The sequence below is a fragment of the Dermacentor andersoni genome, chromosome 2 (genome assembly GCF_023375885.2).
Source record: "Dermacentor andersoni chromosome 2, qqDerAnde1_hic_scaffold, whole genome shotgun sequence".
NCBI classification, from domain to species: domain Eukaryota; kingdom Metazoa; phylum Arthropoda; class Arachnida; order Ixodida; family Ixodidae; genus Dermacentor; species Dermacentor andersoni.
In genome coordinates this window covers 199935743-199948085 of record NC_092815.1, presented here as the reverse complement: position 1 = coordinate 199948085, position 12343 = coordinate 199935743, and the positions used below count along the sequence as shown (strand labels likewise).

General features: G+C 47.0%; 1 protein-coding gene across 2 annotated transcripts in view; it reads right to left on the bottom strand.

Moving 5' to 3' along the window:
* Positions 1-12343, bottom strand: part of LOC126540243 (polypeptide N-acetylgalactosaminyltransferase 11-like) — a 121051-nt gene that overhangs the window by 42887 nt on the left and 65821 nt on the right. For both annotated transcript variants that reach the window (XM_050187044.3, XM_055075906.2), the window contains exon 11: positions 1827-2072. In XM_050187044.3, coding sequence (XP_050043001.1) covers positions 1827-2072 — 246 coding nt within the window. The remainder of the gene's footprint in view (positions 1-1826; positions 2073-12343) is intronic.

Genomic DNA, 12343 nt, shown 5'->3' with positions numbered 1-12343 from the left:
AGTGCACTTAATGTTTGACACACTGTTTAGAGGTATAAATAAACATTTTATTCTTTGCAGCCTAATTCCTAGAACGTCTATTCTATAGTGCAAGTAGCAAATTTGTGTTTGTAGCTACCAAGGTACGTTCAGCAGCCTTTTTTTTTACAGCAGTCCAGATATAGTAGCGATGATCAGTTATAACAATATAACTTTTTTTTCTTTTTTTTTATATTGTTATTAGTGGACTGCACTGTACCACTGTCCAATCCATAAGCGATTGCAAAAGCAACAAAAACATCAACAGTAAAATAAATTACCACAGACAAACGGGTTTACGTGATAGTCGCACAACCACGCGGTGCAGCGTCTTCCTGTCCACCGTAATGCGGATGCTGGTTGCTGACAGATCGCACTTTCACCATACTGCAGCATATACACACCTACACAGATTAATGGCCAGCACAATGGCGGGAAACCAGCCAGCCAGCTCAGCCGTGTCAGCCACATGGCCCGAGCACATTGCTGTCGTCATTGATAAACATCAGCTACACTTTGTTCGTCACAAGAAACAGTGGCCAGTTGTATAAACCGACGTCCTAATTTTATAATTCGTGACAAGCGACGACTACTGTCCAATCTGTTGCACAAATGAGAGCTGCGGTATGAGGAAAGTTCAACTCGGAGCCCACATCTGGACACTGCTGCACTGCATGCGAGACGACTCAACCACATCATGTGTGCCATGCAGTGCATACACCGCAAATAGCAGCATATCTGCTCTTTTTTGTGAATTGATGTGATGAAACATAAAGAGTCCTCAAAACGGTGCATTTTGTGATCATCTGCAGTTGTTTTTGAAGCTGGCTAGGCCTAGCGAAACCTTATGCCATAGAGTTAATAAATCCAACTCTAGAGGCAAAACTTACCATAGCACCTACACATCAAAATCGGTAACCGTGAGGGCGCCGCCACATTGCTACTCAGACAATGAGGTGGGATTCAGACGAGACGCGCAATCAATGCGGTTCCGAGCCTTCCCCAGTACGGTGGCACCATCTAATTTAGGCACCTGCAAATGCATCCTTTCATGCACCATAAATTTTAATTGAAATTTGACAAATAGCTAGAACATATTTCTCAAAAATAAAGAATAAACTTTACACCTTGTTCATACGTACGTGCTACATGCAAATTCTTGTTTTTGCATTATATTTTTATTATTTTAGCATTACAAAAATCAGAAGTAGCAACATGGTGGCATCCTTGCAGTTGCCACTCTTTTTTGCCCAGCTTTTCCTATAGAGTCAGTATAAGAACTCTGTGCCCTCAGAGCTTGCTCGGGCCAGAGCAGACAGCAGTGGGCGGCTGTGGTTCGCTTGTGCAGTCGATACGAATAGTACTATCCCCTGGCAGGGCGTGGCGCACCACTTTGTTACGAGAAGCTGGCCACTAGCGCATTCGTTCCGTATGAAAAAGTGTGTTTTTGCAAATTCTGCAGGCACTTGGAAACAGTTGTGTGCAGTGCACTGCCACAAGCATGCGCCGCTGCAGCATCAAAGTGTATTATGTTTACGCCATCTAGCCAAAATATGCCCAGAAATCTGTCTTGTGTAGCCCACAGTCTGTTATAGCCGGTTACGTCAAAAATATAGGCAGACGAAACTAAGTGAAGAGAATGGTCTGTCACATCCGAAAAAAATGTTGTATGCAGATTTGTTGTAACGGGCCTGGACTGTATAACCACATTGGCACCTCTACATATAGTTACCATGATATATTGACAATATAGTTGAACAACCATGTCATGGCCATGTCATGTTAGGATGGCGGGGAGGGACAGTCACCTGAAAGCGGCCAACAACGGTGGGAGTCTTTCGGCGCAGCAGGTCAAGGTTCCTGGGTGGAGGGAACTTCTTGCGCTTCTTGGGGGGTGCCAGGTCTTCGGGGCTGGGCGGCCTCAGCTCTGGGTAGACGTTGTGCATGTACCAGTCAAAGGAGTGGCACTTGAGCCGTTTACGCAGTTCCTTTCGTGCCGACACGTCCCCGTACCACTGGTTGCGGGCATCCCTCCGTGTCTGCAGGTAGTACGTCTGCAACACAAAGAAGGAGAAAGAAACAGTTGTCGTGCGAGGCATTGCTGCTCACGTACTGTAAGTTGCTGCACATGACAAAACTCTTCTGTCTCACCCTCTATTTTAGCAAAGCTTCCGTTGTGACGCAGGAGAAGCTTTAATGCTGTGGTGATTAAACTTGGAAGAGGAGAGAGGGTGAGATAAGTAAGCAAAAAAAAAAAGGCAAGATCCACTGAATTTGTTAGCTCAAGCTAAATTTTCAGATTGCACTTCTCAAACAGCAAAGGCCTAAATTCTACCAAGAGCGTGCTCAGCCAGAATATTGTTACGTGTAGCTGGAGCCCAATACCACATATATACAATTTATTTACAGGGAAGCTAACGGAAGGCCAAAATGGTGACGCTATATCAAGTGGGCCCACGTCGTCTTCTTTCTTCTCAGTGCAGCCACACTGTGGCGGCTGTTTTGTAGCATCACCCCCGGCAGTAGAAGCACCATCCCGGTGCTTAACCTACACATCCGCGGTGAAAGGTGTGTGGTATGGCTTTAGTCTCGTCACGTGAACGATGTCACTTGCAGCCGACGATGATGCTGAGAGGTTGGCGGGGATGACTTCATACGTGACATCAGTCACTTGTCGCAACACATGGTATGGGCCAGTGTAGCACGACAGCAGCTTTTCGGAAATGCCCACACGTCGGATGGGTGACCAGAGAAGCACCGGAGAACCCGGAGTAAAGTGCATGTTGCGATGGTGGCAATCATAGAGGCGTCTCTGATGCTCCTGCAAGGCCTCAAGACTGGTGCGGGCAAGCTGGCGCGTGTGGTCGGCGTGTGCGAATTCATCGCGGGCGTATTCGGTGGCTGAACGTGTGGCCGAGGGCAACAAAGTGTCTAAGGGCAACGCGGGTTCTCGGCCATATAGGAGATAGAATGATGAATAGCCGGTGGTGTGGTTACGCGATGAATTATACGCGAACGTCACATATGGTAAGTGAAGATCCCAGTCGTGGTGGTCGGTCGCAACATACTTTGATAGCATGTCGGCAATGGTCCGGTTGAGGCTCTCCGTGAGGCCGTTGGTCTGTGGGTGGTAGGACGTGCTGAACTTGTGCTTTGTCGAGCAGGAGCGGAGGATGTCCTCGACGACTGCCGACAGAAAGCTGCGGCCACAGTCAGTGAGTAATTGGCGTGGAGCACCGTGCACTAAAATGATGTCATAGAGCAGAAAGTCAGCAACGTCAGTAGCACAACTCGTTGGAAGGGCTCTGGTGAATGCCTACCGCGTAGCATAATCAGTAGCGACGGCGACCCATTTATTTCCGGAGCCCAAAGAGGAAACGGTCCAAGAAGGTCCAGACCAACACGGAAAAAGGGTTCCAGTGGGATATCGATCAGCTGGAGACATCCAGCTGGAGGTGTGGAGGGCTTCTTCCGGCGCTGACAGGGCTCACAAGCGGCAACGTAGCGCCGCACGAAGCGGGCGAGACCCGGCCAAAAGAATCGACGGCGTACACGGTCGTATGTGCGCGAACCGCCCAAGTGTCCAGCCAAGGGAGCGTCGTGAAGTTGTTGGAGGATGGTCGAACGCAGGTGTGATGGAATTACGAGCAGAAGGTCAAGGCCGTGTGGATCGAGATTGCGGCGGTATAATGTCCCCTCCTTAAGGAGAAACATCCGGAGAGAGGCGTCGCCAGGCGTTGACTCCAGATGGTCGATGAGGGCTCGTAATGAAGGATTGCGGCGTTGCTCGTTGCAGATTTCAAGCAACTGGGACACAGAGAAAACACAAGCGATGGCGTCCGCATCAGCCGGTTCATCGACGGGGTAGCGGGACAAACAATCGGCATCCTGGTGCAAGCGTCCCGTCTCATATACCACGAGAAGGTATATTCTCACAGGCGTAACGCCCAGCGAGCGAGTCGTCCCGTGGGGTCCTTGAGCGAGGATAGCCAGCAGAGCGCGTGGTGATCAGTGATGACACAGAAGGGGCGTCCGTACAAGTATGGACAAAACTTCGCAACAACCCACACAAGAGCGAGGCACTCGCCCTCTGTGATTGAATAATTGCGCTCAGCAGGTGATAGAAGTCGGCTGGCATAGGCTATAACACGATCATGTCCACGCTGGCGTTGTGCTAACACTGCTCCTATGCCGTGACCACTGGCATCAGTTCGAACTTCAGATGAGGCAGACGGGTCAAAGTGGGCCAGAATTGGAGGCGTGGTAAGGAGAGTAGTGAGCTGCAAAAAAGATGCGGCATGGTCAGGTCCCCAAGAAAATAGGGCGTCTTTCTTCAAGAGGTCGATAAAGGGACGTGCGATGGTCGCAAAATCCTTCACAAAGCGTCGGAAATAGGAGCACAGCCCTACGAAACTACGAACGTCCTTGGCAGACTTCGGAATAGGAAAGTTCGTAACGGCACGAATTTTGTCCGGATCAGGTCGCACGCCTCTGGCGTCCACGAAGTGTCCAAGGACGGTGATTTGGCGGCGAGCGAAGTAACATTTTGACGAGTTCAACTGGAGACCAGCGCGGCGGAACATGTCAAGAATTGCTGAAAGACGGTCTAGATGCATGTCAAATGTGGGCGAATAAACGATGACGTCGTCCAGATAGCACAAACAGGTGGACCACTTGAACCCCTGTAGCAAAGAGTCCATAATTTGTTCGAAGATGGTGGGCGCGTTACAGAGACCGAAAGGCATCACCTTGAACTGATAAAGGCCGTCAGGGGTAATAAATGCAGTCTTCTCTCAGTCCATGTCGTCGACGAATATCTGCCAGTAGCCGGACCGTAAGTCGATAGAAGAAAAATACATTTATTTATTTATTTATTTATTTATTAGTACCTCAAAGGCCCCATTGAAGGGGTATTACATGAGATGGCACCGTACAGGCAGTCTAGAGCGTCATCAATACGTGGCAAAGGGTACACATCCTTTTTTTGTGATTTTGTTCAGGTGGCGATAATCTACACAAAAACGCCACGTGCCATCCTTCTTTTTGACAAGTACGACGGGAGAAGCCCAGGGACCACAGGAAGGCTTGATAATGACCTTTGCAAGCATCTTTTTGACTTCCTGTTGAATAACAGCTCATTCGGGACGCAGAAACACGATATGGACGTCGGTCAATAGGGTTCGCATCGCCAGTGTTTATGCGGTGGATCACGACAGACGTTTGACCTAAGGGTTGATCGTCAAAGTCAAAAATGTCGCGATAGCCTTCAAGAACGCGGCAAAGAGCTTCAGCTTGAACAGGTGTAAGGTCAGAGGAAACCATCTTCTCAATGTCGACGTCAGTACCGTGCGATGACGTCACAGTATGGGCTGAGCTGTGACGATCTTCCACTGTGAATGGCTCAATCTCATCATCCTGCAAAGCGCTAATTATAGCCAATGAAATCCCCTGAGGCAGAACTTGCACGGTTAGCGCGAAATTGACAAGGGGAAGGCAGGTGCGGTTACCAGTAATTGCAAGCACAGTGTGCGGCACGGTAACACAATGTGCAAGTATAACTGCCGGAATTGGTGCGACCATGTAATTACCGTCAGGTACAGCTGGTGAGGACAGCAAGTCGATGTGTGTCACAGATAGGCGAATAAAATCCATGCAGCTCAAACGGCTTGGAGGCGGGTCCACATGGTCGGCAAGAAGAGGCAAGTCAAGGCGAAGTGAGCCGGTCGAACAGTCAATGAGAGCAGAATGATGGGGCAAGAAAATCCAGACCGAGAATGAGTTCGTGAGGGCAATGCTCGATGACGGTGAAGAGAACGACGGTGTGTCTCTCAGCAATGGTGAGTCGGGCAGAGCACATGCCAACAATAGCGACAGTCCCTCCGTCGGCGACTTGTACAACTCGGTTTGGGGCGGGCGTCAGAACTTTCTTGAGCCGACGGCGAAGAGCAGCACTCATAATGGACACATGCGCCCCGGTGTCAATCAACGCGCACACAGGAATATTGTCGACGAGAACGTCCAAAAGATTCTTGTTCGTGGGTAAAGTGAAGCGAGGATTTCGTGCCAATTTCGTCATTGCAGCTTCCCCTCCAGAAGCTGCACTGTCTAGTTTTCCGGTTGGGGGTGCGGCGAGTAGGTCGGAGAAGGAGCACGGCGTGACGGGGGCGAACGAGATTGACGACAGGAGGGAGAAGGCGAGCGGGAGTAGCGGGGTCGTGTCAAATGTGTCGCAGGGTCAGATGATGAAGCGGGCATAGAAGGGGCGAAGGAAAAGGACGTGCTAGAGGGGCAAGGGAGGTAATAAGGAGAATAGCGCACCGGAGAAGTCCAGCGGCTGTGGCAGTGGTGAGCGACATGTCCTATGCGTCGGCAGTCCACAGTAAGTAAACTGAGTTCAATTTTTGGAAGCCATCGATAGGATTCTCCAGTAACTTGGCATATTTGTTTAGGTTGGGCATGTTCGTGCTCTTGTTGCCAAAATGAATAATTTCATGTGGACTTATTTCATGTAAATGCTTATTGCAGGGATGGCTGATGCAACAAAGCCTCAGTAGACATGGCGGCTGCCTTAGACAATGATCAAGCATTGCTCCTTGCTTCACAGACCACATGTCACTAGAAATGCAGTTAAAACATGATATAAAAAACTTCTATATAATGAAATTCTCGATATAACAAATTAGTTAACTTCTTTTAAATGGTCTATGAAACACACTATGTAATTTTAACTTCAATATAACGAAAGTGTTTAAACATAATTTTAATACAGTGTGACCTTGACATAATGAAGTCAGTAAAATCGGCAATTTGCTTCGTTATATTCAAATTTTGCTATATTGAAATTCAACATTTTATGCAAGTGCTGTCACAGATGTATTTTTCTTACGTGGACTGGGCTGCAAAATTTTATGAATTATCGGGCAACCGGAATAAGCAAATGTTAACGAGAAAAAAATTCACTTCGTTGTATACGACAGTCGGCGATGAAAAATAGTCAGGCCATGTAGACGATATTTTCACACTAGCAGTACGGAGCAACTCATGTTTTCGCATCCACGCCAACCCCGCAGTTGATAGTCTCGCCCACAGTGGGACAACGCTGTCATGAAAAGCACCAGCAGTGGGGAAGGAATGCTTCTTCTGCCTCTCGCTTTAAGGCCTCTGAAACTCGAAATTATGCAACCTCCAGTACTAAACACGCAGGAAGACAGTGCACGATTCCAAGGCATCTCGGCGCACCTCCTCTTCCCACATGCGGCGATTACTTCTAGGGAGCACAGACTGCATATATGGTCAGCCATGCTGACAGCCATCCACAGCTGTGCTAGAAAAGGATATGCACACTAACCTGCCCCCAACCTCACGCTCGCTTGATTGTATTACCGCAAGCTCGCGCCCCACCCCCCTTTTTCCTCTTGCACTCACAGAAGAATGGCGCTTATCAAGCCACCATCCTTCTGGGTTCGACCTTCCACGCTTTCATTCGTTTCCAAAGCACAGAGCACGCGGGACGCGACAGCATCTTATCGCACTTGGGCTTTCCACAGAGCATGACGCTGCCCTGCTTCGGCGGTTGCTCTTAATCACGCGGCACCAAACTTGAGAGATGTACTCACAAGCAGCCGCATGTAACTAAGCAATCTGACCATTTGCGTCTGCAGATGTTTCCGTTTATATTCACACCATTCCATTGCAGCAGCAGTGAAATTTTGTTATATTGAAGCCTTGCATAAACACACTTCATTACATTGAGGGTTTAAGTATGTGGTTTTCTATGGACAAGAAGTCATGATAAGTTAAGAGGAAGCTTTAGCTCAGGCCCAACTCCGATGCCACCTATACAAATACATGTAAAATGCAGAAATAGCTTTCTGGGATAACCCCTTGACCGATTTTAACTAAATTAGTTACATTTGAGAGATAAAGTTAAATTCTAGTGACTGCTAAAAGCAGAATTACAATTTAGGGCATGAATGGTTTAAAAATAATTTCCAAAAGTTGGTAAGCTTGAAAAAGCATAGATGCACAAAGTTTTACAAATTCGTAGCTCTGCACCAAAACAGATATCTCAGTTCTATCAATTGCATCCATTATATCATCCAAAGCGGACAAATCTAATATGTCAATTTATATCCTAAATGATTTTGTTACATTGTTAACAAAGGTTTTGCAAAAGTGTCATTTATATATTAGTGGTTTATTCAGGGTGTCTACCAAGTTCACATTCCCAAATTCCCTGAGTTTTCCAGGTTTTCCCTGATAGCCTTTGCAAAATTCCATGAATGAGCCTGAACTCTGTTTTATGTCAGGACATGCTGACACCATGTTGCCCGATGCTGTAGTATGCATGTTGAAACAAAAAAATGACTTAATCCAGTTTGAATAGTAAGGAGTAATATCTATTTTATTTAAAAAGAAAACAGAAGGAAGGTGTTAGTAAAATGCACAGCAAAAGAAATGAAAAATACATAGCAAATTGGGTCGAACATATTCAAATATGAATTGTAAGGAGATGCATACAGAAGTAAATATTTTTGAATATGAGCTATTTCTATCAACTGATAGCAAGCTCATCGGTATGAAGCCTGAACTTTGTCACAACTAAGATTCTCTCTCAGCAGCTGGGAAGTCAACCTCAACTGCCCTGACATACTCTCAGCCCGTACACAACATCTCAGTGTTGGGTTTCACTGCTTTAAAGAGCTTATTTTGGTTTGGATAAGGGACACCTGCATCTCGGCATCAGCCAACGCTTTGTTTTTTGAGCTCAAGCTCCTTCAAAGAGGCGGCGGCACGCTTCCTTTCCTGTTAATTCCTCAGTACGTCGGTCCTTCCTGTTCTCATCCTCCTTCTGCCATGTGTTCACTCCCTGGATCATTTGAAGCATCCTCTTTGTAAGTTGTACAGTCAACGTCCCATTTTTCGGACTCCCTAGGGGCCGCAAGAACATCCGAAAAATCGGGCAGTCCGAAAAAAAGGAATGCATGTCCTATCTGCCCGCTAAAATTGCCACAGACACGTCCGAAAAAGCTCCTAAGGCCTGCCAGTACACTTATTAGGCATATCGGTGCTCGTACTGTGACAGGAGATGCCAAAATGTGTGTATACATACTGTGTCCTCTGACAATTGCCCCTTGCCACGCTTGTTATGCTTCACCGCGTAACATTGCTGTACTGAGGCGAAGCTAACTTTCGGACACTGTCATTACGCACCGCGCTGTAAGCTATTCGCGAGGATTACAAAGGCGGAGTCGGTGCCATTGCTGACAGCGGCGAATTCTTTCAATGAAAAGACACCGCACCGCACGGCAAGAAGCTTAGTAGCGAACATAGAAGCAGCTAGACCTAACGTTGCCGCGGTGGTGGCTACGGCCGCCAGCGGATCTGCGTGGTTCGAGGCGGCGAGATTAAATGGCGGCAGTGGTGGCTTTGATTATTGCCATTTCAGGCCTGCAGTCAGGACAATATACACTGATTATATGGAGTACGTGGTGGTGCCGCAAAGCCGTGCGAATTATCGGGCATGTCCGATAAATTGGGCGTCTGGAAAATCGGTCGTTAACTACTCTGGCAATACCTCGTGCCGACGACACGGCGTCAATGACGATTCGTTGCAATTCCTGTTACTGGAGTCAGCATTAACACGACTTTCGTTCCCTTTCAATGAAGTTACAGCTAATTTTCCCTGATAGAAGCACAAATTCCCTGAGTTTTCCCTGAGTATTTTCAGACTATTCAAATTCCCTGAGAATTCCCGGTTTTCCCGGTTTTCCAGGTTAGTAGACACCCTGTATTTATTTGAGAGCCATGCATAACATATCAATTTTGTCCGCTTTAGATGTACTATTAGGTGCCATTTAGAGAATTGTAATATTGTGCTCATTGCTGAGTTAGAGTTGTAAACTTGATAGTCTTGTTTTTGGAGCACTTGCGATTTTTGCCAATATTTATTTTAAAAAATGACGACATGAATTGAGAATTCGCAACCAACAGTCACTAGATTTCAACTTTTTCTTTTAAATACAACCTATCTAATGAAATCTGATTTCTCCTTTCCGATGTGTTTAGACGGAAGCCCCCGAGCTAAAGCTTCTCAAGGAAGAATGGCCCAAACAGGGACGAAATAAAAATACCGCCTTCACGAGAGTTTGTATGCTTTACCTCGTAACTCGGGTGTATTGCGGCAAAGCCGACCTTAAGAAACCAGCCGCCGTTGTGGGACGCATATTTAGACCATTTTTTACAGCGAATTACATCGAAGCCGTATACGGCTAGGGTTTCGTGCATTTTTGTTTTCCGTGAACAAAAACGATCATCATCAATGGCTCATACCCCCGTAAGCATTCATGCTCCCGTAAGCAAGCAAACAATGCAATGGCTCGTAGCCCCATAAGGCAGAGACTACAAGCACTCAGAAAGTGAACAGTCCTCAAATTCCTTCTAATCACACATACCACACACAGAACAGCATGTCGAAAACAGTCATCAATGGTTCATACTCCCATGAGCAATGGCTCATAGCCACGTAAGCAAGTAAAAAATGCAATTATTCATAGTCCCATAAGGTTCATGGCTACTCACTTTGCGTGAATTAGCTGCAATAACACTACTTTTGTTGTCGTTGTCGGTGATTTCAATGTGGATGTGTCTGTACCGAAAAGGGAGCAGCTTGTGCGTTCCGTGTTGCAGACATGTCTTTTGCGATGCCACAACAATCCGGCCCAACCGACCAAGCAGCGGCGCAATCAAGCAAAAAATGCAATGACTCATACTCCCACAAGGTTCATGGCTACTCACTTCTCATGAATTAGCTGCGATAACGCTACCCCTGTTGTCGTGGTCGGTGATTTCAATGTGGATGTGTAGGTACTGAAAAGGGAGCGGTTTCTGCATTACATGTTGCAGACATGTCCCTTCCGATGCCGCAAGGACCCGACCCAACCCAACCGACGACCCAGCAGCGTACATGCATCGATTTGACATTATCAAAGAATATGATTGCAGTTGCGAGGGAAATAATGACCACCCATCAAGACAATAAATGAGTTCTTACTACCTCTGTTCAAAATTATGTGTCACCTCTGCGTCGTGTGCTAAACAGTTTCACTGGTCAACCACTTTCAGAGTTGAATGGCTCAAGATTTTAAATTTTTTTTTTTTGCTAAAAACAAAACAAAAACAGGTGCACATCCGTTTTCTACTTTGTTTAGGGGCTTTGATGTGATTTCTACATCAGTTTTTTACTTTGGACACTTAGAAAGTGGGCACGCATTCAATGCAGGGACATCTTAAAATCTGAAAGGATACTGCCAAATTAATCAGCGTATGCTTTAGAATCTTTTCCACATCTTGCTTAATTCGACCCGCAGGTAATTCAACCAATTTTTGCCGGTCACGTCAAGGTCGAATTCATGAACGTCAACTGTATAACAAACTTTTTATGCTATAACGCTGCACCCTCCACTTTTTGTATGTTTTCCATGGTGAAATAACCTGTTTGCTACAACACCCCGATGCCGCATTATCAGTTATAACGATGAAGTTTGGCTGCTAGGTGTCTGAGCCAGAAGGTAGTGAAATGTGAAATCCTTGAAAAGAAAATGAGAAATTCGTGCCGCTGCATGATGGGCCACTGCCTCTAACAGCCGCCGCACGTTCATTTTCCAGCCATCTCCGCACGGCTCTCTCCCGTTGCCCTTCCACCCCTTCGAACACGAATGGGCTTCCACGAATGGCCTTCCAAAACACGAATGGAAAGCGCCAACTGCATCGCAAGCACATTGCTCGCATGTTGCTCGCTGGCTCTTCATTGAGTGCAGTTCTGCGAACAGCTTAATTGCTCGCTTTCGTCATTGTTGGTTGCGTCGAAGTAGTTCCTGGCCGTGCGGTTTCTCAGCCTCACTTGACACGCCACCAAAACGGAAGATGGCTGATCCGCCCGCTGATCATTGGCAATGCACGACATTGCCAGTGAAAAGAAAGCGCATGGCTACAGATTTGAAAACTAAGTGCTTCTATTGTCAGTGTCTGTCAGTGTTCCTTTCGTTTGTGTGTGTTTTTTTGGTGCTGCTGTTATGCCTGCAATAAGTGCTTCTAACCGATGAGACGATCGTCACGAATGTGCTTGCATCAGATGGCGACAGTGACGACGGCAGCAATGACGCGGTAGGGCAGGCTGCCGCAACATTGTCCTCACAGGAGGTCCAGCAGATGATTAAGTCCTTCCGGGCCTTCGTTTTTGCAAGGAACCTTCCGCTGCACAACGTAGAGCACTTGGATGCCTTGGAGAACGATGTCGGCAAGCTTCGTGTAAAGCATGCAAGGC